Source organism: Polypterus senegalus, chromosome 3 (genome assembly GCF_016835505.1).
Source record: "Polypterus senegalus isolate Bchr_013 chromosome 3, ASM1683550v1, whole genome shotgun sequence".
Taxonomy (NCBI): Eukaryota; Metazoa; Chordata; class Cladistia; order Polypteriformes; family Polypteridae; genus Polypterus; species Polypterus senegalus.
The window spans coordinates 127236111-127263583 of record NC_053156.1 but is presented as its reverse complement, the minus strand read 5'-3'; the positions used below and the strand labels follow the sequence as shown (position 1 = coordinate 127263583).

At 38.0% G+C, this 27473-nt stretch overlaps 2 protein-coding genes across 2 annotated transcripts in view; both read right to left on the bottom strand.

Annotated features, from left to right (window-relative positions):
* The window catches only part of LOC120525533 (coiled-coil domain-containing protein 162-like), a 52639-nt gene extending 40763 nt beyond the window's left edge, over nucleotides 1–11876 (bottom strand). The window contains exons 1-4 of the mRNA XM_039747905.1: nucleotides 11829–11876; nucleotides 8528–8689; nucleotides 5508–5737; nucleotides 2964–3102 (exon numbers count right to left, since the gene is read on the bottom strand). Of these exons, the coding sequence (XP_039603839.1) occupies nucleotides 2964–3102; nucleotides 5508–5737; nucleotides 8528–8689; nucleotides 11829–11864 (567 nt within the window). The 5' untranslated portion in view covers nucleotides 11865–11876. The remainder of the gene's footprint in view (nucleotides 1–2963; nucleotides 3103–5507; nucleotides 5738–8527; nucleotides 8690–11828) is intronic.
* The window catches only part of si:ch73-242m19.1, a gene marked incomplete at its 3' end in the record, with an annotated part of 117145 nt that continues 101542 nt past the window's right edge, over nucleotides 11871–27473 (bottom strand). The window contains exons 27-33 of the mRNA XM_039749762.1: nucleotides 21253–21302; nucleotides 20817–20993; nucleotides 18747–18864; nucleotides 16848–17010; nucleotides 13928–14066; nucleotides 12761–12914; nucleotides 11871–11924 (exon numbers count right to left, since the gene is read on the bottom strand). Coding sequence (XP_039605696.1) covers nucleotides 11871–11924; nucleotides 12761–12914; nucleotides 13928–14066; nucleotides 16848–17010; nucleotides 18747–18864; nucleotides 20817–20993; nucleotides 21253–21302 — 855 coding nt within the window. The remainder of the gene's footprint in view (nucleotides 11925–12760; nucleotides 12915–13927; nucleotides 14067–16847; nucleotides 17011–18746; nucleotides 18865–20816; nucleotides 20994–21252; nucleotides 21303–27473) is intronic.

Here is a 27473-nt window from a genome sequence, read left to right as displayed (position 1 = left end):
TACTCCATGAAAACGTGAGATTAAAAACGTTTTTCAGCTATCAATACAAATACATGGGGTAAGTAACATAAAAATACATGTAATTTCTGGGTAGGGTATTATTAAAACACTTTATAAACGAAAGTTGCATGAATCCAATGAAGATTAACACAAGTTAAAATATTTTTATTACACCAGTCAAATCAATTTAAGTTAATTAAAAAATATCCCCTCATGTGTTTAAAAGTAACATAAGCACTGTAACATTTTGATGTGCTGACAGCGTATGCACCCGAAAACAAGAAGCCTTTGATTTCTGTCTGTAACAGCCAGTGTAAAGTTTGGGCGCATACACCATCAGCACGGTGCTGTCAGATCTAAATACTAGCATGGCAAATTGCTCACATACTGACGTGAATTTAGCTGCAGGTAGAAGTCCAATTTTACTTGTAGTGCCAAGCAGAGTTGCTTTGCAGTGCAGCGGTCTACTAGCAGGCGAAAGCGCCGTGAAGAAGTTGTCTGTTGCTATAGCCCTGCCTTTGTCCAGTCTAAAAGTAGTCATAGGACATCATATCTTTGATTGCTGGTACAACAAATAGTTCTGAGCAGGCATCAGCCAAAGCACTGCTCTTGTGAAAAAATGGAGATAAATGCCATCAGCCCAGAGAGGGAGAGGCAAGTTCATTATACCACGTGAACGTCACTGAGAGAATAAAACTGAATAATAAAAAGACAAGTTCTAACTTTTAGAAGTAGCCAAAATTTACACCGGGTTTTACAGACTGAAATTAAATGTATGTTTTTATTATATTGTAGAAATAATAATAATAATAATAATAATAGTAGATCACTATTTAAAACACAGAACGCCCGGTCTCAAACCCGGGACCTTCAGGTTATAAGGCAGCAGTTCTTACCTCTGCACCATTCAAGAATATGTGTAAACTCCCTGTCGATTGACATTTGAGCTTGACAACCACATGTAAATCAAATGCTTTATTTTTTCTTTGGTTATATTCTTGAATAAAAGCACACATGTTTATTTGCTATTTGGACTAAATTCTTCACACATTACACACTTCACGTCATTATTAGTATAACATTGAAAAAGTTTCTGCTTTAGATATGTGTTCAGCATTTCTTACATTTCCTTTCATCTTACACTTACCCAGATCTTTGTAGACACAGAACACACATGAAATTCATGTATTCCAAATAACAATAAACTGTATTATTTACCCTATACAACTCAAAGCACCTCACACACAGATAAGGAGCCTTGGCTTGAGCTGGGAGAGTTGAGCTCTGTCAAGGTGGAGGATGGGACAGCAGGCTGTTTGCTGTTTGTGCTGATCGACACAATTACAAAACAAAAGACGCTGATGGAGAGATGTGAAGGGATTTAAGGTGGGCCGGGATTACAAGTTTTTTCATAGGCTTTGGGAATTCTAGTGTTAATTACAATATGTAAAAATTAAAACTTACTATCTATAATTCACAAATAAATGTGTCACTCTTTTCTCTTGTCTGTTCTGGTACTCCATCTTGTTGCTTGTGGTTACAGATGTAAAAGGTTGTGTAACATATAAAGGTAATAGCAGGGATATGGGGAAATTTTGTTAAGAGCTACATCATATGGAGTATAAAGGGAGAATGGGGGGTCACCCTAGGAGCTTAGCACAATAAGGTGACACTTTGTAAAGTGCTGTATATATGTGAGGTATAAATTAGAAAATTATGGATGCTTTAAAAATTCAACGAGTCATCCTACAGTGGAGTCATAAATAATTTCATGTTTTCACATATTGTGATGTAAATTATTAACTTAGCTAAACCCAGGAGGCTTTGCATCTGTGTGGCAATATTTTGGTTTAACGCCAGGGAGTTGAGCTAAAACAATCCTGCTGCCGCATAAATGAAAAAATAGCAGAATTGCTCCACAGATGATGCAACAACAGACCCTTTTCATTTTGTGTTTGGTGGCCACAAAATCCTTACTTTAGAGTGAGGGAACAACTACACTGTTACTGTGTATGCACCACATTTACAGTGCCACTGCTTGTACTGTTTATATAGTGTATGTGATAAAGGTTATAATGGCAGTTCTTAAAAGAAAGGAGGCATTATGCATTTTCACCAGTTTACTCTTTCTATGGAAGGAACCTGGGCAGCACTTAAGGCAGAAAGACAATATCATCTAAGTTAACTTTGTCTTTTCCAAATAAATGTGCATACTATATTATACTTTACTGTGAATGGAGATGATATTTGAAAATTAAAACACATTTTATATTTATCACATAATCCAATCACATCACTTTCTCTTTGAATTTGAAAAATATAACTATCATGATATTTCTAAAAAAAATGCAAGAAAATCTCTCCCAAATAAGGAATAGAAGGACCCTCTTCTGGAGCCATGTGTGAGGATGTTCCTGGTGAGCTCCAGGCAGGCAACAAAAAGCAACCAATGAAGCCAAGACAGATTCCCTCAAGAACTCCGTGGTGCCAGTTTCTGGACTCAATATCCAGAAGGAGAAGGCTGAAGGTCAGGCACAACTTCAATAAAATGAGAACTAAGAGTGTGTTGTATTCAGCCATAACAGATCATTTGGTGTTGGCGGGGTCCTCTGAATGGATAAAGAGACTCAATATACCTATCTGCTTTTGTTGTGGATTAATTCTACTATATTTGGAATAAAGCAATGGACAAGCTTCATGTAATGCTTTATAGATTTTCAGTTAACAGCAGTAAATCTTGCAGAGGCTATAAATATCATTAAAGGTGCATAATGTTGTGTAGGTGAAGAAAGATAAAAAATATTAGCATGTGCAAGAAATTAAACCAAAAAAGCACAGATGCCCCTATACACATGGGCCATTTTTAATTCACATCTGCAGTAATTATCATTCCTATACTGTATGTACTTCAAATTGTAAATATTGGATATTTTATAGCTACAGTGTTGCTGTTTTCCCACTACCTGCTGTGTTTTAATCTCCATTTCTGAAGCACCTTTCAGTGGAAGAATGGATTGGGTATCTATGAACAGTCCATCAAATGCCTCCTCATTACCCATCTGTCCAGCTATCATCTTCATAGCAGGATAGAAAATTTCCACTCTATAAAAAAGAAACATGGAGTAATTACAAACAGAGTTCTGCCTATTCCAATGTTGGAGAAGATGTAAAATAACTGATTTGTTTATAGCTTATTGAAAAGACTAAAGATTGGGTAGTTATTTTTTTCATTTTGAGAAAAACAGAGAGGGATATCACTTTCACTTCTCCTTCCACGTATTCATCCTGGTAGGGGATATGGTGGCAACAGGCTGAGCTGAACAGGTCAGGCCCTCCTATTCACATCACCAATCTCCAGCTTCACCTGGGCAATTTCCAGGTGCTTCCAGACCAGTCAAAAAATATAGTCCCTTAATAGTGTTCTGGGTATTCCTGCAGTCTTCTAGCAGGTTGTCATGTATTGTACACCTCCTGTGGGGGACATATTCACGAAATGGCCATATGCCATAAGTTGATTCCTCAAGGGATGGAGAAAACTTCTAAGCTCCTCTAACCTCAGCATCCCATCACGGATGGTGTGTCTTGCAAAAAACTTCATTTTGGCCAATTGTATTTGTGATTAAATTCATTCAGTCTCTACACAGTGCTTGCAAAAATGAGCGAGGATGTAGATACAGACTGAACCCCTTAGCTATTTTATATGCAGGTTTTATTTTTTTCACCAGCCGTCTGGAGTTTGTTTTTGTTTTATCTGTCCTTCCCTGGCTATTGGACCTTACTTTTTTTCTATGTTAATTAGTTTTCCTTTATTCTAATTTGTATTTATTTTGCCTTTTTTCTCTTTCTTCATCATGTAAAGCACTTTGAGCTGCATAATTTGTATGAAAATGTGCTAAATAAATAAATGTTGTTGTTGTTGAATGGTAAACTGATACTTCATCTGAGTATGTACTGTAGCTCCTCCATTACTATCACAGTCCTCTAAAAGGCAAAAAATCAATTGATCAAAATGCAAGGCCAATATGCCTTTATTCCAACTGCTCAATATCGTACATTACTTTGCACTATCTGTCCTATTCTAGAGTTACAACAGCTTGACAAATATAATGATTACAAAGCTAAGTGTGATGCAGTCAATATTAAATAATCATTACCTTCATATCTAAGAAATCAAAAGAATCACCATAAGAATAAACATTTAAAGCTATGTGATGTATCAGTACTGCCAATGTACTTTTCTATTTGTTTTTTTACAAAATGAACTACTAAATTACTAAATGTACCTGAAAGATATTTATTGAATTATTGAAAGATATTTAAAAAGCAGCTTAAACCCCCAATTTATCCATTAACTTCACTTCACAACCAATGCTGGATTCAGATAGTTTTACTAAATCAAAATAAATGGAAGCTCAATATACGCAGTGTTCTTTCTTATAAATGTTAAAGTAGGTAATTTTTATAATCATACTGATTTCATAATAAGTAATTAAATTTGAAACAAAAGTCTAGGGGGCAAATCACATGTAAAATGAATAGACTTTTAACTTGTTTTCCTGTGTTGAAATGTTCTGTTATTTGTAAGTTGTTAACTTACCCAGCATGTCGTCTTAACTGTCAAAAAATTCTGAACTAGGCTTATAAATATTTTGGATGTTCACAGTGTTTTACAGTATATCTGAAAATTTACTCAGGTTTGAATTCTTGACTCAACTGGTACTAAGCGAAGCTGCAAAACTCCAAAAGATAATGTTCTCCATACATTTCAGTATTTCAAATATTCTCTGCAGGATTTTTGTCTAGTGTAGATTACAGTTAGATTATTAGTGCGAACTCATGATGTGCATTTATAGATAGATAGATAGATACTTTATTAAACCCAAGGGGAAATTTACATACTCCAGCAGCAGCATACTGATAAAGAACAATATTAAATTAAAGAGTGATAACAATGAAGGTATAACAGACAGACAATAACTGTATAATATTAACGTTTACCCCACGGGGTGGAACTGAAGAGTAGCACAGTGTGGGGGAGGAACGATCTCCTCAGTCTGTCAGTGGAGCAGGACAGTGACAGCAGTCTGTCGCTGAAGCTGCTCCTCTGTCTGGAGGTGACACTGTTCAGTGGCTGCAGTGGATTCTCCATGATTGACAGGAGCCTGCTCAGCTGTCCAGCTCCATGCCAACAATAGAGCCTGTCTTCCTCATCAGTTTGTCTAGGCGTGAGGCATCCCTCTTCTTTATGCTGTCTCCCCAGCACACCACCGCATAGAAGAGGGCGCTCGCCACAACCGTCTGATAGAACATCTGCAGCATCTTATTACAGATGTTGAAGGACGCCAGCCTTCTAAGGAAGTATAGTCAAACATATAACTTATGCTATCTAGTATCAGGATTTGTAGAGAAAAACACAATATACTGCACAAATCCTGCCTGTCTACAGCTATGCTATTTTTTTTTTCTGGTTATGATAAAAACTCAATAAGTGCAACAAATAAAATTACCTGTAAATCTTGGAGAATTGCTGATGAAGTGATAGAGTATTGATCTCTTCCATGCCCAGTTTCTCTCGTGCCCACTCTTTCTTAAAAATTTCAAGCTGCTTCCACAGAACCAAAAATGATTTAAGAAGCATGTACAATTCTACTGGATTTTGCAGGAGGCCCTCAGAAAAAATACTTTCTTCTGTGTGGATCAAACTATTGACAGGAATTATATCTCCAGCATAATCAGCCTGCAATAAATAGAAAACTGCTGTAAAGCAAACAATCATGTTTGAACTGAAAATCTATTAAATGTAAGTATATTTCTATTTTAAGACTTGTAACTATGTTTATCAATGAAGAACTAAATGAATAAATAGGACTGGACACCTTGTAACACAACCTTACCTTTAAACTCTGTATAGAAAATGGTACATAACAAATGATCACATTTAGATTACACAACCAACAATATGGTACCTTTATTTTTCAGTTTATTATATAGGAACAGGGCTGCATAATGGTGCAGCTATCAGTGCTGTTACCTTAGGGATCTAGCTTTCTTGGGACAAATCCTACTACACCTGATTAGTGTCTATGTGAAGCTTGAACATTCTCCCCATGTTCTTTGTGGATTTTTCTCCAGGTACCAAAGTTTTCCTCCCACATTCTCAAAGACATACATACGAGGGGGGACCCAAAAATAACCGGAAATATTTTTAAAATGTGTTTAATTTAATTTCTCTACAAACTACAATTAGTCTTCTTCAAAGTACTCTCCATTGGCGGAAATACACTTATCTAACCGTTTGTTCCATTGTTCGAAACATTTTTTAAATTCGTCTGAAGTAATGCCCATTAATGCTCTGGTCGTTTCTTGTTTTACCTCTTCGACGTCAGCAAAACGCCTTCCTTTCAAGTCTTTTTTCATCCGAGGGAACAAAAAGAAATCACACGGAGCTAAATCCGGTGAGTAGGGTGGGTGGTTCAGGGTTGTCATACCGTTTCAATAACAATAGTTTCTGCAACACTTTTTTGAAGAAGAAAACAAAATTTCACTGCTGCGTGTTGCTCACGATAATCGGCCATAGTAAAAAAACGATGCTTGCACAAAACTACTTCTACAAAAAAATTCACTGAACACAAGCACAATTTCCAGACTGATGGCACTTGGCAGACTGACTTGTGAGGAGTGTAACTAGATCGCCCTAGCGGCCCAACCATGTACTACAAGTACCAACCTAACAACAACAAAATTCCAGTTATTTTTGGGTCCCCCCTCATATTATGTTAACTAATGTGAATGACTTGGGGGATACACACATTCTAAATTGATCACGTGTAAGTGTGAGTGTGGTGGGCAGTGCAGTTAACTGTTGTTTCCTGACTTGCACTTGAGAATGTTATGTTATACTACCTAGGATAGGATAGCTAAGACAGGAACTGCATAAATCTACATATAAATTTGTACTTGGAGACTGACCACAAATTTAATGTCTCAATAATCAAACAAGTATATATTGAAAAAGCAATGTATGTAATATTAAATTTTACTTCATATAAACATTTATACACAAATTTGGTTCGGTTAACATAATACTAATAATACTATGAACTTCAAATTGTTACTATTAGCATAAATAGTTTGCCACAAAATACAATCAAGCGGAAAATAAAACAAAAAAGAAAGACTTCTATATATATTTAATGCTATGGATCCCTTCATAGAAGCAACAGGTGTAAGCCTTATACTGGACACCACTCAATTGCAAAGCACACTGCCATGTCTACACACACACATCACATAGTGCCAACAAAGAGCTGATGATCAATCTAGCAGTATTTTTAACCCTGTGGGTGAAACCTGATACATCGAATTATGAATTTTGGTTACACATTTTTAAAAGCATATGGAAAGAATATTTAAACTTTCAAATGAAGACAAGAGAAACTGTAACAAATTACAGATGCAGACAGTAAGATATCCTAGATGTAATGGCGCATGTCGTCTTCTAATGTTTTTTTTATTTTTTTATTAATGTCCAACAATATGATATTTTAAAATACAGGAAAGCTGTCTAAGCCAGTTCTTCCCCTGGAGGGGGCATTTTATTACTTATTACATTAGATAAAACCTTTTGTGAAGTGCTGTCCATCTGTGACAAGGGGAGGGAGAGCTGACCAGAATGGGCCAGATGTGCAGGAACACTTTACATTCTATGAGCCATCCCCCAGGAAGAAAGCCTGGACTAGAAGAGGCAAGTAAAGTTAAGATTTATGGGAGAGAAGATGGTTTAAGAAAGCTGTTTACAACTTAATTACCTGTATATCCTTTCAATCTTGTTTGTATGAAGCTGCATTTGTGCATCCTTTGAAACTGGACTAAAATGCTAACATGAACAAAGCACAGGCTTAAGGTTGGGGTTTTGTTGGAATAGTTTCAGTCTACCTAAGCTGAGTCACTGGGAACAATACACTTTCATTTTTGCAAGAGGTGTGCCAAGGATCATTAGAATTCAGTAAACAAACCCTCTCTCTCTCTCTCTCTATGCCATTTTCCATTCATGGAAGACAAAGCCAGGCCATCATTGTCTCCATTCAAAGGCCATGCTGGAGCAAACACAAAAGCAAGACCAGAACATAAGAAAGAGAGCCACCTGTTAGAAGGCATCTACTTAGTTTGTAACTTAAAATACCTAAAATATTAAACAAAATAATTAATCTATCCTATATGAATTAATTTGTAACATTTTCTCCTTGTTCTGGTACACTACATAAGGTGCCTATGGTTATGGAATGTAAACAATAGCAGTAAACCCTTACAGTGTGGTAAAAGTATAGGATTTGCAGTATTTTGCTATGGTCTACATAATAAAAAATATAAAGGGGAACAGGATCACCTTGGGACGGTACCACGACAATAGTTATTCAAAGGTTTATATATGTCAAGGATAAAAATAAGGAAAACTTTCCCAAAACAAAAACAAACTTGTCATCACACAGACACATAAATGTAGCTCTGTTGCATATTTATATTATACCTTAATTTCAATGTTTTGAAAATGTTCTTCCTCCCAATTCTGAAAACCAAAAAAGTTGGCATCCTGGCTGGTCTGAATGACATCTTCCATTAAGAGTGAGACACCAAGAATTTCTCCATTAGCAATTTTGAGATTACGTTCACTAAGCCCACAGAGGCACACCTACAAGTACAAAGGAAAAAATATTGAAAAACACATATAAAAAGTTTTAGGTCAAAATAAGCTTAAATACCATTTTATTTGGTTTAATCAAAAAGACATATAATATTTTGTTTACTACATATTTGTGTAACAATAAGCCACTCTTTGGAAGTTCCTTTCCTCTTCAGTTCATTTGTAGATAAGGTAAATTGCCTTTTTGTTTTCCTTTCTTGCTTTTTTACTTTCATGTTTGCAAAGATCATTTAACTTACCTGGTAGTACTTCATTCAACTGAAGACGTGAGTTGGTCTTGCAAGCAACTGATGTGACAGTGTGTTCCCTGTTATGTATGTGACTCTGATGGCACTTTAATAACTTGTATTGGGAGTCAGTAATGCCCATTAGATGTGTAAAACAAAAAAATATACAAGTTGAAATAATCTCTCTGAAGGTATACTTGAAACAGCAAATTAATTAGTAATTGAGATCTCACAGAATGCTTTTCTGAAAATTCTCCAATGCTTTTAGATAGGTGTTTTTAAAATTTCAAAAGTTTGTAAAGCATGTTGTATTTGGGTTCTCTCAAAGAAAATGTGACTTTTACAACAGATGTTCTTAAAGAATAAGTGTACGGTATATGTATTACAGTATAGGTGCAAGCTTCATTTTAAATTGCATTCTTGCTTATTTTATTGTTTTGTTTTTATAAATGCCACAAAGGGTGTGCTTGACATGAAAGACTAAATTTGAAAATGTCAAATTTCAAGTTTTTAGAATTGCTATTACAATTTGTTGTTTTTGAGTTGCTGAGTTGTTTTTGTTTTAGGCATTAAACAGTTTTAAATTTTCATTTTAATTTTATCTTTGGGCAAGGATGAAGAAAATGTTTTTCATAGTGCAAGCTTCAGGCATTCTAAAAAGTCTCACAAAAGGACAATCAGAGTTGCATCACCTAAGTTAAGGATGTTATTAAAAAAAAGCATCCATACTCAGATTAGATAAAAGAGAGGTAATGCAGAATTATCTGCTAAAAAAAAGTCATTTGTCCAACTTGAATCCACAATTGTCTGTAGAAGGGCATTTTACAGACAAAGGTCAGAATCTAAATGAGAAATTCACAAAATGATGAGTTTCAAAACTTAAAATAAAGAAAGATAAAAGTGGATCAACCCAGATGAACCATAAACTTAAGCTTCTGTATAGGTGACTTGTTTAACTAATTGAACAAAACAGTTTATGGAAATCTGACAAGACTCTAGGTGAGTGGCACTGCACCAAGTGCTGAGAAAAGCTGCCCAGTTTCAAAAGAATCTTTTGAATCTGATCTGTGCGCTCATTCCAGCTCCCTCAGGATGGCCACCTTTTAGCATGCATGGCTTACACCCCGTGTGTAGGCAAAAGTACGGGATAATAAATTATATAAAATTTATAGGATTAATTATATAGAATTATTACGTATATTGTCATGCTTGTACACTTAGGGGACATCTTCAAGGTTCCAACCAAGTATGCAATTTTACCCCAAGCAGAGTGGGGACACCATTGCTAACACTATCACCCTTTCCATCCAAAGCACAGAGGGGCACGAACCAGAAGACAAGTGACCTCACTTTCTTTTCAATCCAGGAAGCCTCATCCCTTCTAGGGATCCACTGTAATACCTTGCTAGCCATTGGAAGTGAGAATTTATTATTGGACCCACATCTGAGAGATACAGAGCTCCACTACAGAAGGGCCTTTCTCAACTGAGAACCATTCTTTGAGTATGGCTAAAGCTCTTTTCTTTTCTATTTTCATATTTTTTTCTACACCATCATTAAACAGTGTTATCATATACAGTAGACAGTATTCAAATCACCCCCAAAATGTTTGTTTTTAAAATGATTTTAAAATTATATAGCCAAGTTATTACTAATGCTGGAAATGGCTAATTACTGCATGAAATTACAGAAGTATAATTTATCTTTCATATATAACTGCATGACCCCATTTTCAGCAGCCCTGTGTTCTAATATTAAATGCTCTTAGTTAATTCTTGATTAGCCATGTTTAAATGTTAATTGGTTATTAGAGAAACCTTTGTGTTAGCACAGATGAAAACTGTGTATGTCATTCCTGAAGCTGGTTGCTTCTTTAAATACATGCCAATTGACAACAGTCAAACGATAACTCTGGGATGCTGGAGGAAAAAAGCTGTATCTGAAACTGGCAAATAAATACAAAAGCTCAAAAGCAACATAAGGTTAGAATCGCCCAGAAATCCACCATCCAATGCATGGGTTCTTCTGCCAATTTGAGCCTTTTCTTTTTATTGAACTTTTACTGCTTTTTGGCATTGTTTTGCATTGAAATCTAATCTATCTAATCTAATTGTAGCATTGAATATCTTCTTGGGTTGTGCAGTACTTACTTTCAGATGCTCTAAGATTTCCAAAAGGCAGAAATTGGGTATACAGTATATAATGAATCGTGAATTCAAATAAAGAGCCTATAATTCCATCCATCCATCCATTTTCCAACCCGCTAAATCTGAACACAGGGTCACGGGGGTCTGCTGGAGCTAATCCCAGCCAACACAGGGCACAAGGCAGGAACCAATCCTGGGTAGGGTGCCAACCCACCGCAGGACACACACACACAAACACACCCCACACCAAGAACACACTAGGGCCAATTTAGAATCGCCAATCCACCTAACCGGCATGTCTTTGGACTGTGGGAGGAAACCCACGCAGACAGGGGGAGAACATGCAAACTCCACACAGGGAGGACCCGGTAAATGAACCCGGGTCTCCTAACTGCGAGGCAGCAGCGCTACCACTGCACCACCGTGCCGCCCGCCTATAATTCCCTTCTGTTAAAGTTGTATTGAAAAAAATAATTAAGAATAATAATGGTATCATGGCTGCCAAAGGGACACAACTGTCGAAAAAGACGTGTATTAAACAGAAAGTACTCTTATACATGTTTCCTACCAAGTATATAAGCTTTAACCAATTAGATATTCATCTTCAAAATTAAAAAAAAATTGGATTGTATTTTTAACAAACTGTGTCTTGCTAAGTGAATCGCAACTGTAATACACTGGAAAAAAGATTAACCTTTGAAATCTGTAGTATTTCCACATTTACTACAAATAAAGAATACAATTCCAAGTTACCTGCATGTTATACTCTATTGGAAGAATATTACTCATACTGTATGGAAATTCTCCATGATTTGCCAAGAAAGTTCTCCATGGATACATCTGCTGAGCCTATAACAACCAAATTATAAAGGTATAAAGGAAAAGGTCATTAACAGAAATAAAATACAAATATTTTGAAAAAACATACATTTCCAAAAACATACTTTTTATGTACTAGAGGATGCAGATGTTTAATTGAACATTTGCTTCCTGAACTCAACCATACAAACTCCGCTTCCTCTGCTATGCTTCATATTTTCATTCTGAGGTGAACTATATGCAACAAACCTTTGGTTACTGAATCTAATTAAATGCAAAACAGAAATATGCATGAATAAGATGGATAAATAATTATATTTACATTTGTTAAGCACATAAGTAAAACCTGTTATAGTTGTGACCATGACCAGTGTGATATCACAACTCACAATGAACACACATTAGATGCATAGTAACATGTAGTCTCATAGTGACAAAACCTTTTGAAGTGTCAACTCATATAATAAAATCAAATTCACACTATGTGTAATCCTGGAAGTCATCTTGTCTGTATGGAGTTTTCTCTGCTGGGTGTTTGATAATTAGTGACCCTAAACTGGTCAGGTGTATGTGAGTGTGGGTTTGTGCATGAGTGTGCCCTGTACTGGAATGGTGCCTCACCCAAATTTGGTTCCCGGACTGGTGCTCAAGGCTGCCACGCTGGGCACCACCTACCCATTAACATAAATTTGATGGTCACTGGGTGGGTAGATGAACGGTTGGTCAGTTGTGTAAGAGGAAGTCATTAAAACACTGGTATTTTATTTCTTTATTTTTCTAGTGTTGCTGGTTTTGAGTTTTTGTAGTGTTTGACTTGATTTAGTATCATTTTTATTCATTAGAGTAAACACTGAAATGATACTAACCCTAGAACCAGATGGAAATAGAGGCTCAGGTACATTCATCTGAGAGCTGTATATACTGCTAATGAGTGAGTTACTGAGATCCGGCAAAGCATGGGACATGTTGTCTGTTACTGCCTTGTAGGATTCAATATTACCAGAGGATAAAAAGGCTTCTCTAAAAAAAAAGAAAGACACAGAAAATAAAACCATTGCAGCATGGATAAAAATTAAAAGATTACTAAAAACACATCCACAATTGTTACTAATTTCAAGAAATTATTTGTAATACCTTAATAGGCCGTGGTTATTAAACAAAAAGTATGAGGGCCTTAAACAACTCACATACAGTATAAGATATTTGAAAATGCATGTGAGTTGGTATTGGATGCAAGGCAGGGCCCATCTCTGGGTGGAGAGTGTCAGTCCATCCCATTGTACAATAACGTACACACCCATCTGCATTTGCTAGTTTTAAACAAAGAGCACCTACAAGTTTTCATCTGGCTACATCTCAGGTGTTAGGATGATGATTATTTATATTTGCATGACTTCTTTAAATTTAATTTCTATTTCATGTTAAAATCTTACATGGTTGTTTAGTTTACTGTTACCACACTATATTTGTAACTCCTGTTTAAAAACCTCAGCCTGTATTCAGTAAAAATTGTAAATAAGACTACATTGAATTTAATTAAATTGAATACAATTTTTAAAGCCATCTTCAGAGAGCAGAGTGGTGCATTGTTTTGTGCTTTGGTCTCACACTTTCAGTATCTGTGTGGGGTTTTCAACCTAAATGCCAAAGACGTGTGCGAGAAGTTGAACAGTGAGTCTAAAGTGTGGCCCAAAGCGGGTGACCCTGCAGTGGAGCAACTTCTTAAGGTTTCATTTCTGCCTTGCACCCAGTGCTACCAGGATAGGTACTGTCTCCATTGTGACTTCAAAGTAAAGCACTTCTACAATAATAGACGAATAAAGATATATTCATTTAAATTTAAATATAATGATCGTATTTATTGAAATAAGATATTGTGTTTTTATCAAACCAAGAAAAGCCTATGACTTGTAATCACTTGTAACATGTATTCTGCAGGTAGAGGAACTAAGTGCCTAATTAAGGCTCTTTTTAAACACAGAAATGTGTGATGAAGATTATGAAATCACTTTCTGCCGACCAGTCCTTTTCACCTGATTAAGTGTTGGACGGCAGCATCAAACTGTAAGAACAGCACCTCTCTGCGAAGCTGCAGCAACTTGCTGACTTCTTGAGGATTAGTTGGATCCCGCAGAGCATCTATTTGTTTTTGGATCTCCTGAAGCTCAGCTCCTTTATTGAAAAAGAAACGAAAGAGAAAACATTTTGCAGTCTCAAGTCCAATCTCATCTAAGAGAAACTAATGAGATTATGTACAGCAGGTAACACTGCATACACAGATAAATCATTTTTACTGCCCTAATTGCAGTTACTGAACTTGAAACAAAATCTCCTTGCAATATATTACAAATAAAAATGCATGCAAACAAACCATCTTGTATTAGTTTTAATATTCCTATCATGAATTTTATTTGTGTATTTACACTTTACCTGCTCTTTATACTGTAGCTGACATTTATTTAATAATCACTTATCCGAAGCAATTATAGTTTTATATTAAAATGCAGAAACAGGAATTGCCAAGTAAATCAGTGATTATTTTATTGATAATGTTCTTCACTACAGAATCACATGGCATATAAAATATAAAATGGCACATGTGAGGCCAAGTAGTAATGATGGATGATGGAACAAGCACTTGATGCAAACCGAGATAAATGAATAATCATTTCCATATTGTTAAATCACCGGTAAAATTGAAGAATAAAGATGTACTACAATATGCAGTATTGATGTGGCAAGTACTGGTTCACATTCTGTAGCTTTCAGACTTATGTTATTTCTCTCAAAATAAGAAATCCCAGCTCTAGAACGACTTATTTCAACACCAGGAATTAAGACAGAAATAGAGGTTGTGCTGGCAAAGACAGGCTGAGACAGCGCAAAATCATGGTGGGCATCAGCTTATAAAGAGGCATATGTAATGGAGATCGATGTGGTGTGACCACTCCTCGCTAGTTGCACCGGGAGTTCATTGAGTCAGCAAAAGAGCAAGCAGGCAAAGCCTGGATTGCATAGGATGAAGAGAGAGGGGAAACAACCTGTGAAGAGATTGTCAGGGCAGGAATGACTTGCAGAACCAGATTGTGCATTGAAGGTACTGATTTGGAGGTGGCAGAGTGGGCTCCCAGCGACTGCCTGGAGGCCATAGCAAAAGAGTAAGTAGGCACAGCTGAGTTCAGGGTGATGGGCATCAAGGCTACTCAGACAGAGCAGCGGAAACAGGTGAATATTCATTGGGATGTTGGCAAATGAAGCGAGGTGGTCCCTGCTTACAAACCAAGTGTAGGGAATTTTTCTTTTGAGGTTGGAGTCAAAGGGGACATTTTTACAGATACTGTCAAAAGAATTTTGAACTTCTTTGAACTATTAATAACTTTTGTTGTAATGCAATGGTTTTATGAACATCTATTGAATATTTATTAACTGTACTTTGGACACTTTTTCTTTAAAAACACATGTACTTTGCACTTTTGGACCTTGTTGTTGCCTCTCACACTCCATTGGCACATCCTCGGTTATGAACTTAGGGGGTCATGAGAACAGTTTTGTGCCGGGTGTGCCTCTTGGACGATGACCCCTGACCTCCTTGGTTTGTGAGGAGTACAAACACATTGAGTCCTCAGTGATAACACATGTGTAAGTTACCACAAAGATGAAACAACAGTATGCTTGCTGTTATATCAGAAAAAAAATCCAAGAAAAAGAAATTATTTTTTTGTCTATAACTTTTATACTGAGTACACTTATGTGCTGCATTTGTAAGACCAGAAGGATAGCACTTGAAAAATATCAAGGCTTGAAGATATGCCCAGGAGATGATTAAATTACACTATAACACTGCAAAGGGTCAAAATCAGAAAGACTAACACTGTTGTCACAACCAAAATGCTGACCAAAAATGAGTGTCAAAAAGTAAAAGCCAGAAATCAGTTATGCTAAAAATCTATTTGACGCTGCAATCTTGGACGTCGCATAGCACAACATACTGGTTTATAAAGTGATATCACTCAATGTGATTTCTGGAAAGCATGCCCCAAAAAGTAAGTGTCATATTGTAGCAACAAAACCACTATTGTAGCACCCATGAGAAAAACAAAATGACATTAAAGAAAAAATAAATTACATAAACAAAATTTCAAATCAGTACAGTGAACAGTTCTAAGTGAAATATTGATATTCATATTCTATGATGTTCAAAACATCTGGGGGAACATAATGAGAAAAAAAAATATTACATGCTGTGGAGGATTGCCGGCTTTCCATGCCGGTCCGCACCCCCAGGCCGCCAGGAGGACCTTATGGACCTTGTAGTGTTTATACTATTACCTTGGGGGCCACCAGGAGTCGCTGTGGGGGGGCTTATGGGCTCTTTTGTGCCCTATGACCCGGGAGTACGTCATGGTCACGTAATAGGAAGGAACGACGTGCTCCCGGTTTGAAGAAAAGGACTGTTTGCCCTGACCCAGAAGGAATAAGGAACTGTGGACTGTTGGGACAGGAACACCTCCGGGTCAGGGGCTATAAAAGGACAGTGCCTCAGTCCAGACACTGAGCTGTGCTGGGAGGTAGAGGAGCAAAGTGTCTGGGCGAGGAGGAGTGGTTATTGTATTAGTTTATTGATTTATTGAATGAGTAGTGTGGAGGGTGCTTGGTGCACTGTGTTAAAAGAAAATAAAAAGGTTGTGGACTTTTACCTGCTGTCTGGAGTTGTACCTGAGGGTTCAAGGGTGCACTACTGCCCCCTACTGCCACAATGCATTAAAAAAATTAACAAGGTTTCCTAATTTCTAACAGTGTTTAGTTAGGTCTGGGTTGCTGAAGAACAGAAGACAAACACTGTATTAATGAAGCAGATTGGTAAGCCCAGTGTAATAACTGAGACTTTATGAAAGCAGCTGTTTTATTTTTTTAATACTCTGCCCAGCCTGTTACTAATTTCACAAGTCTTACCAATTCCTTCAGTTCCTCCCCAGTCAGCAGTCAGTCTCTCATGTTTTCTGGAAGTATAAACAGCAGAGTAACTTCCGAGATGAGCAAAGCCAACCACATAAGACACAATGTCATGGAATGCTGCTACAATCTGTAGTGTTTGCTGCAGTGCTCTGTGACAGGCCTGAAAAAAATGGAATATATTTTCAAAATGATAGATTAAGACAATGACAAAGACCATGACCATTTCTTTGCCCCACGACTCTCTTAAAGCCTATCATAATTTGACATATAATTTGAAAGACACACATGTATTCATCTCAAGTCTAATTACTTTCACATAAAACATTTGCATTAATCCAAAAGGAAATAAGCAATGTTTCTTTTCAATAAATATGTTCAGCAAATCAGATTTTTACTTCCAGAGAAAGAAGTCATTTCAGCCCAAACACTCATTTAGCCTCCTCCATACATTTTTAATAATGTGTTTCATAATTATTTTGATCAGACAATAATATAAAGATGTCAACCATTCACAACATTTGATTTGGCAAGGTTGGAATTACAATGGAACATTACCAACTTACTTTGGCAGAGCACATGATATTTGTCTACACATACAATCTCTATAGGGTGGTCCAGATCTAATTATGCAATTTTCATTATGCTATAACTTATTAAGTTTATTATACAGAAAATCACCCGAAAAATCCCGGACCATCAAGAAGTGCGCAAACTGACAACATAAGGAATCGTCTTCACGCCAAACTGGAATCGTCCCCGCATAAATCAAAGTCATCCAGACGATCTGGATCTGCATAATTAGATCTGGACCACCCTGTATATATAAATATAATTCAGCGTCTGTCTGTCCATTTTTCACGAAAGAACTACTTAAGAACTACTTTAGATCTGAGTTTTTTCTATAAATTTTTGAACATTCCGGTTGATTTTGCAACTTCTTTCATCACGCTAAGAATCATAGTTCGCTTGCAGGAGTGATATATTCTAGCTAATTCGAGACAGAGGCTGTAGGCAGAGGGGAGGGGGAAGTGTGACATCAGGAGTGGGAAGCCGGGCAGGGCCCTCTTCATTGGTCTGTTTCACTACTACGTGGTCAGAGCCGCAGGGGACGGCTAGTACAGTATAAAGAATTGTATTCAGTGAAGCATTTCGTATTCTTTCAAAGCGTTTTTTTATATTTTAATTAGGTATTTTCAATAGTAATGGGGTTGACTAAATTAACCTAAGAGATAAATAATTTTAATTTTCAATGGTATCTATTGTGGTGGTCTTTGGATAATAGCATTTGAGTTAAAACCCATAATTGTATCTCGAGCTCGGTATTGGTGACAGTCAAAGAAGTACTAATTAGTTTAAGAATAAGCAATTTTCCAGTAATCCTGTAACCTAACTACCTCAATGTCACATACAATGCCAGGTATGAGAAGCCTTCAACAAAGAGAAGGTCATATAGTAATTCATCATCCTGTCTGTCTTTCAGTTGTTCCTATGCATTCATATTTAAATACCCTTCTGCATTTTATTTAAAAGAAAATCTTCAGCTTGTAATGAAACAATACTCCAAAGCTGCAGCACAATCAGAATGCCACACTGTAATATGCTGCTCAAAATCAAATTTTGCCTACCTGTAAATGTCACTTTTGGAACAGCTGTATGCATATTTCAAGCACTCACATATATGGTAATTGATCTACATTATAAAAAACAAGGGTAAAATAAAATTTTTATAACTTGAAATAATGTGCAGGTTGTTGAGGTCAGTTTGATGGGAATTGTTGTTTGTCCATTTCTGTGGCTGATATGCACAAACACTGTATCTGTCAACTTGGTTTATATTGCCTGCAAAGTTTTGTGCTACTGCATTTTTGAATTATACACATAATCTATAGTACTTACTGTCTCCTCCAATGATTTGAACATGATTAGGACATCAGTAAAATGTGGGATAAACCATAGGTTGAGGAACATCTTCCCATCTGCAGACAGCAGGCAGCGTGGTCGTTGCTGAAACAGCCTAACAATTAATTAGACATATTGGCCACTTGTAATTTATACTGGAATAATTTCAGATCGACAACAAGTACAAACCCTTGACTAATGCATCATATACACTACATACATACATACATACTGTAATGGATGGCCGGCCATTTATCCCGGCCAATACCCCTAAGCCACCAGGTGGAGCCCTCCTTGCAGCGTGGAGGTCCCCAGAAGACCAGCAGGGCATCATGGACATTGGAGTTTTTATGCAAAGCCCTGCTGGATGCCGTGGGGGCCACAGGAGGGAGCTGCAGGGAGGACCGAGGGCTTCTTCGTGCCCTGTGACCCGGAGGCTCGTCACAGGAAGAGCGACGGACTTCCGGGTTGAAGAAAGGGACTATTTACCCTGACCCGGAAGGGAAAAGGACTTGTGGACTATTGGGCAGAAACACTTCCGGGTCAGGGATTATAAAAGGACTATGGGAACTCCCAGACAACGAGCTGAGCTGGGTGGAAGGGTGGCAACGCGTCTGGGAGCTGGAGGATTGGTTTATTGTTGATTATTGAGTATTTGTGAATTATATGAGTATTGTGGAGAAGAGTGTGCTTTGTGCACTGTGGCGACAAAATAAAGTCAACTTGAGGACTTTTACCTGGTGTCTGGAGTCGTGGACAGGGGTTCAAGGGAGCGAGAGTGCCCCCTATCGTTCACAATACATACATACATTTCTTCTCATTCATCCATATATCCATCTGTTTATGGAGCCAGGTTTTACTTAACAAACACAAAGTATAAATTAACTAGCTGATTTAACTTAGACAAAATGTGCCCAAAGTGTAAAATGTAAAAAAAAATGCATTGTATTGGGCTAAACATATTTAGAAAGCAACAAAATTAAAACTAATATTTTAAATGTGCATATTTAATTCTTTTAATTGAAACTTAAAAAAAACACAAAGTAAACAAACAGGAAAAACAATAAAAGTCAAGCAGAAACATTTTCATAGCTTAGATTAATTTTTACTTTGGTGGTCCAACTTTTAAAGAAGTATGTTACTAATGGGAAGACCTTCTTTATCTCTGGATTTCATTATTCTGTTTAAGGTGCTGGTGGCTTTTCAGCCCAAAAAATTTCTTCTTATTTTCAGACTGCAATATTTATTCACATGTACAATGCACCCAAAACAATAAATCTTATCAAAACCTACTTTTATCAATATTTGCTTGTCATAAGGGGAGTTTGCATGTTCTCCCTGTGTCTGCGTGGGTTTTCTCCAGGTGCTCCGGTTTCTTCCCACAGTCCAAAGACATGCAGGTTAGGTGCACTGGCAATCCTAAATTGTCCCAAAGGCCATTTATTCTTTAAATGGAACAGGTGTACAGTATTTTCTCTTTGATTTCATCTTCATGGCTCATTCAAATCTACAGTATCTCATAATTATTGATAGCTCTATCAACAGCTTTAATTCTAATCTCTGTTCTTGCCTTACGACAGGTGAGGAGCCAAAATAAACACTTGGTAATCACAATTTTGAAATCTTTCATGTCCTCATACTTAGTTACAATGTAGATTCATCAGCAGGAAGCCACATCTTTGAAGTGTGATCAGTAGTTTTCCATGATCAACACTATCATATATTATGAAATAATTCAGTAAACACCTATAGTTCCCTTTTCAATTCTAATCAAGGATTAAAGTCTGCTGCCCTTTGTTCCATGTTTGGCTACCAATGACCAGAACAATTACACTGTAACATTACCAATTTCTGAAATCTTTGATGTCAGCTGATAAACTGTATTTTCATTCAGTTGGACATTCAAGTGTCTCCAGTATCTTCTATTACACTAAACTGAGTGTACTGAAATTCTTGTCTTTAAGCCTAGGAATACCTTAGAATCTACTATACAGGAATAGAGAAAAAAATATATCTACATGCAAACAAGACTTTTAGTTCATGAATAATACAGATCAATTTACCAACCTTGGGTCTGAATGAAGTCCTTGCTCAGAATCTCTATCACCTTTCTTCTCATTTGGAAGTCCCTGCATGAAGTGGGTGTCCCGGATTGAGGGAATGTCATCAAGTAGAGCCCACAGGTTGTGATAATATTCAATAATTTGGCTCCTCAGGGAGTACTGAGACATTCGCCAGTTGAACCTTAAAGTGACTTAAATATTTAATCTCTAACTTTTCAAATTTTGAAAACGGAAATTATATGCACAGTAAATTAAATGAATGTTTTGCCTTTTTTGTACAAAGAATTATTATAGTTATTTTTTTAATATTTGCATTATGGAAGGTAAACAACTCCTTTTTGAGTTAAGTGATACAATACATTGAAATTCTGCCTCTGTTTAAAAATTATTTAGAACCATTCAAGATTAAATAATTATATTATACCATACATATTACTTACTTTTGACAGAATTCAATTATCAGTTCCCTTTTGACTTTTTCTACTTCTTCCTAAATAAACAAAAAAAAAATAAGATTGAGTGTGTAACAAATTAATGCATTCATTTTCTAAGCACCACATGTCAAGTACAATACTAAGACGATAGCCTTTCTTGACTGCTTCTGTGCTAAGTTCAGAGGAACTTATCAATCGATGGAAGCATGGAATCTCTGGACTGCAGACTACAGTGCAATCCATCATATACTGACCTGTCAGTTATAGCTGCGAAAAGTAAACGTTAAAAATGTGAAAGTTACAGAATGGCTTGCTGTAGGGATTGATGAGCTCACAGAGCTAAATGTACCCACTGCTGTGTTCTCACAGATAGAACAGAGAAAATCAAAGAGGCATGTCCAAAGAATGCACTCTGAATAAACCCTAAATTAAAACAATTTATAAATCCTTAAAAACATCTGCTTCAGTATGGTATTCCAAAAATAAAACATACTGTACTGCAATACACCCAAAATGCATCTTTATGTATATTTATCTATACTAGTAAAAGGCAAAGCTCTCACTGACTGACAGACTAACTGACTCACTTACTCATCACTAATTCTCCAACTTCCCGTGTAGGTAGGAGGCTGAAATTTGGCAGGCTCATTCCTTACAGCTTACTTATAAAAGTTAAGCAGGTTACATTTTGAAATTCTACGCATAATGGTCATAACTGAATCCTACTTACGTACATATATACGGCCATAGCCTGCAGCTCGGTCACCGTGTGAGGCGGAGTTGCATCCCCCATCACTACACCTCCTACGTAGATGGCTGCCTGCCTATATTACGTCCTCCATACCCACGCTTCCCACGTAATTTTAGAGCACGGATGCTGTGAATGTAAGAGCTGTAATAAATAAAGATCCCCTGCATACTTTAAAAGAAAGTCATGCCATCATTTAATTTTTCACAATTTGTGAAAACAAGACATGGTATCAGAATAGAGGACAGTCATGGATTTTGTTGGAGTTCCCTCGCCACGAATTGACTGGGATTCTCTTAACCTGCCGGGAGAATGGAAAAAGTTCCGATAGCACGTGGAGCTGATGTTTTCTAGCCCGCTAAAAGGCAAAGACAAGAGTAAGAAATGCAGCTACCTGCTCCAGTGGACTGGGGAAAAAGGAAGAGACATTTTTAACACATGGACTGTCACCCAGGAGGAAGCCAAGGAACTGAAAACTTACTATGACCGTTTTGAGGTGTTTGTCATGCCTAAGACGAATACGATATTCGCGAGATACAAGTTTAATGAGAAGACGTGGGGTATAAACAAGACTTTTGATCACTTTGTAACGGAGTTAAAATTGCTGGTGAAGGACTGTGCTTATGCAAACGAAGATGAAATGGTCAGGGATAGACTAGTGTTTGGCACAAACTCAGCGAAAGTACGAGAGAAACTTTTAAGTGCCAGGTCTGAGCTAACATTAAATAAAGCCATGGACATCGCAAGATCGCACGAGATAGCACAAGCACAGCTGAGAACCTTCGATGCATGTACTCCGAGCGGCTCACGTGAACTGACTGTGAACGCAGTACGCAGAGAACAAGAGCGAGCTCCAAAGAGCGCTGAACAAAAAACGCATTACACAATTGAGACGGCAGTAAAAGAATATTAAGCGAGTGACGCATACAAGCATATTCATAAGTGCAGCTACTGCAGAAACAAAGCACACGGTGGAAAAAGTCAATGTCCAGCTAAAGGAAGACAGTGTAAAAAATGTGGTAAATTGAACCACTTTGCTATAGTGAGCAGGACTGGGAAAGGTAAACCCGTGCATGCAGTGTGATGTCTTAGACAAAGAGGAAGACAAGCTGTTTATTAGTAGTAGGAAAGGAACAACCCTATGAAGCTGAACAAGCCTTTGAGGACATATCAATAGGAAAGCATGGTGTAAAGCTTAAGTTTAAATTAAGTTAATAGACACGCTGCTGCTAAATATTGGCAGGCAAATCCACAACTTAATACCGGGAATGCCTGTTAAACATCTTAGATTCACGAGTACCGATTTGGGTAGTGAACACTTCGATGAATGTAAACTGTTATCTTTACAATGGTTGACAAACACAGAATATAACTTGAACACAACACATCCTCCAAATACGAACCTGATTGAAAGAAATAATGATAATCAAATTCTTGATGACAGCAACACTCATAACAGTCACAAAACAATTACATTGACAATCATGTTATGTTATTTTTAAAATGTTTCCTTTTCTTTTCATAACTTCTTTAACACACTACTTCTCCGCTGCGAAGCGCGGGTATTTTGCTAGTAGTATATAAAATGCAAAGCTGACTGACTGACTGATTGACTCATCAACAAAAACCCTATTTCCAGTTTTGCTAAAAAGCTGAAATTTGCAGGATGGCACATAAAGGGCTGTAGATATCTACAAAGAATGGACATTTCGACATATCATTAAGAAGGGGTGACCCTCAACCCTACAATAGAAAAACTAAATATTCCAAAGTCTCAAAGAGTCTTTGACTGAGTTGGTTGAAATGTTTAACGTCATAGTAAAAAGAAAATTAGCTGACCCATGTCTTTTTATTTTGTCCATATTTGTTGAAAATAATATTATACATCATTGGTTCTCAATATTCAGTCCTTAGGGTGCCCTGTGGCTGCAGATTTTTATCCTAACTTATATCTTCTCTTAATTGGACACCTACTTTCATTAAGCAAAACATTATTTCCCAATTTTTATGTATTTTTAAATCATCAGGAAATTACAAACTGGTTATAATATATTTAAGTGGACAAGGCAAGAAATAGGTCTGATAGGTTAGACATTTCTGAAGTGTGGAATACACAAGTCTCAAAGCTACTGATTCATTTGGTCTGAAAGTGAAGCTAAATGAGCCTGAAATCAACATGAGGGGCCTGTGAAGTCAGTCAGTATACCAGCACATGAGGGGCACATCTCTAGAGAAGGACAGCAACATACGCACTCTATGGTGTCTGAAGTGCGCAGATCTGTTTGAGGATAAAAACTGTCCTGGCTGCAGCCAAGAACTTCTCATTTTTGCCACAATTTTGCTTATTTACAGTAGCCACCATTTTTTCTTCTTGTCTTTAGGGCTGCCTCCCATGTTGTTAGGGGTGTGTCTTCAGTGGTCATAGTCAGGTTAAAGATTTAGTGGTTTAAAGGTTATCCTTGGGAGAATTTTCCTATATGAGTTGTGGATTCAAAACTCTTAATGTCTTTTTTCAAGCCCTTATTGTTAGTCTTTTCTGGGTTTTTTGACTATACCTTGTCTCCCCATTTCTCATTAAAATACTTCTTGACAGTTTGCTAGCAAAACAGACACAAGGCAGTTTCTAAATCACGTATTTACCCCAAGCTTAAAGTTTCTTTGTTGGTCAGTTAATAATTGTAGCTGACATCCTTATATAAAGAATCCACTTGTATATATGGGTTGGAGATTTGTATTTTAATTTTCAGAAGACGTATAAGAATACTTAACTGATTAATGATACATGAACTAGTAGAGTTCTCAAAAGAAATGGAACTGATAAGTGCCAAAAAGCATAACTTTCAAATAAACAATTTTTCACCAAAAAGCAGTTGTTATTAAGGGATTTACTACTATGGCCCACCCACAAACCCTAAGATAACACAGGCATTAAGCTTGAGACAAGTAGTCACTACACACCTAGGCTTGCTACAGTAAAAACAAAGACCAGCTGCCTGTATTTTTTAAGTGCCTTAGTGTGGGCGACTATTTTGGCCCTATTTATCAAAAGCGTTTTATAAATTTTCCTAATTTTGGAAAAAGCTCTGTCACACACGTGTGCATGGGAAGCAGCTGAAGGGCTTAGGAAATACTGTTTATACATCTGCCCGGGGGGGGCGGGGTGCACTGACGCTCTTTCTGAGTTCTCTGCAGGTCTTACCCGGAAATCCCACCAGGAGCCGCCATTTCCAGGAAGGACACATCACTTCCGGTTCCGGCCCCAAGAATGAGGTCACTTCCGGTTCCGGCCCCAAGGATGATGTCACTTCCAGTTCCGGCCCAGAGGACGACATCATTTCCGCCCTCTGTGCTATAAAGCTCACTGCCTTTGCTTAGGCAGGCAGTTCTGTTTTGGACTCTGTTGTGTAACAACTGTTTAATTATGCCTCAAAGACGTTTGCAGCCGGGAAACCGCATTAAACGGGTGGCTGCCCCAAACCTTTCTACGTCTCTGGTCTCCTCTTCTTACAGTGGCGTAGTCCATAGAGCGGCTGTTCTGCCTTCCCAGGTTTCACAGCCGGCTTCTGGGTTTGCAAGGTTTGTAGCAGCTCGTCCATAGAATGGAATTCGCCCCAGGCCGGCTGGGCAAAATCCTGGGGTAGCTTTTTTAGCAGCAAAAAACAGGCCACTTGCTGCACTATCTGTAGGGGGGTCAACTCGAATGGCCGTAGCCACTCACCCACCTTTTGCCAGAGAGCCATAGACTGATCTGACAGCCCTTTGTTTGGGTTAAACTCCCAGTTTATTATTTCCTTCACCTGCCAGCCTGGGGACAACCCATCGTTAACAGGGACCTTGGTCCCGATGGGCAGCTCGGCTTTCCTGCCAAGGAGAGCATACTGAGCCACTCGAGTGTGTTCCCAGAAGCCAGCCCACGCCTGTGGGTCCCCTCTACCTTCTCCACGAGATGGGTGGTCAACCCCGGGTTATGCTCATGGAGCAGAGCCTGCACCGCGTCCTTCCTGACCCTCCGGCGCACTCCCTGCCCTGAAACTCGGCCCCGGTACTCACCCACCTGGTTCCATGAAAGTTCGTGTCCCGGGTTCATCGGGGACACCATCCTGCCGACTACGCCACTGTAAGAAGAGGAGACCAGAGGCGTAGAAAGGTTTGGGGCAGCCACCCGCTTAATGCGGTTTCCCGGCTGCAAACGTCTTTGAGGCATAATTAAACAGTTGTTACACAACAGAGTCCAAAACAGAACTGCCTGCCTAAGCAAAGGCAGTGAGCTTTATAGCACAGAGGGCGGAAATGATGTCGTCCTCTGGGCCGGAACTGGAAGTGACATCATCCTTGGGGCCGGAACCGAAGTGACCTCATTCTTGGGGCCGGAACCGGAAGTGATGTGTCCTTCCTGGAAATGGCGGCTCCTGGTGGGATTTCCCGGGTAAGACCTGCAGAGAACTCAGAAAGAGCGTCAGTGCACCCCGCCCCCCCCTGGGCAGATGTATAAACAGTATTTCCTAAGCCCTTCAGCTGCTTCCCATGCACACGTGTGTGACAGCTCCCAACTTCACCAGAATTTAAGAGAGTTTATGAACTGTCCTAATTTGCTACGAGCAGCCAATAGATGTCGTTCAGGCAGAGATCAGCATGTACATCCTAGGTAAGGTGAAATGTTTTGGAAATGCTGGACAATAAAGAATTTGTAAAGAGATCAATTTAACAGAGATGGAATAACACCATACCATTTTCTAAGACCACTCAATCCTGAGCAGGGCTGCAGAGGCTTGTAGCCAACCCCAGCAAGCATAGGGCTCAAGGCAGGAACAAACTCTGAACAAGGTGCCAGTCCATTACAGGTTGAACACAGTCAAAAATACGCCAATTTGAGTGTTGTCAATCTATCTTACCTGCATGACTCTGGACTGTGTGAGTACACTAGAGCACACTGAGGAAACAAATGCAGACATGGGGAGAACATACAAACTCCACAAAGGGAGAACCCAGGTCAGAAACCCTGGTCTCATTACTGTTGTATGTTCTATGATTGCTCCATCTATTTGGTGAAGCCATGCACTATTTGCCATAATTAAAGTGTTGTTAACGTTACATGTATAATGAAGTTTTGGAATAATGATGATTTAAGGATGTCACAACCAACCATTTCTTGAATTTTACGTTTAACTTTAAATTTCCTTACAATGTGTGAGGTAATACACAGATTCGTATATTTCCCCACCAGTACATGTGAGGTAACGATAAAGCAAGCTGCACTCATGGAAATCAGCACACACATAAAGATCATTGCCTCAAGCGTAAATGAGCAGGCATATGTGAATTATAAGTGATATCACAATATTAATACAAAAGTGGTACTGTACTGTATGTTGCCAGCCTGATACCCTGAAGATTAGCGGGGAAGGATGGGTGACTGACTGTGAAATATCACACAAGTATGCTGAGCTCTGCATTTCACAAACCCCTGAGACATTTGTAT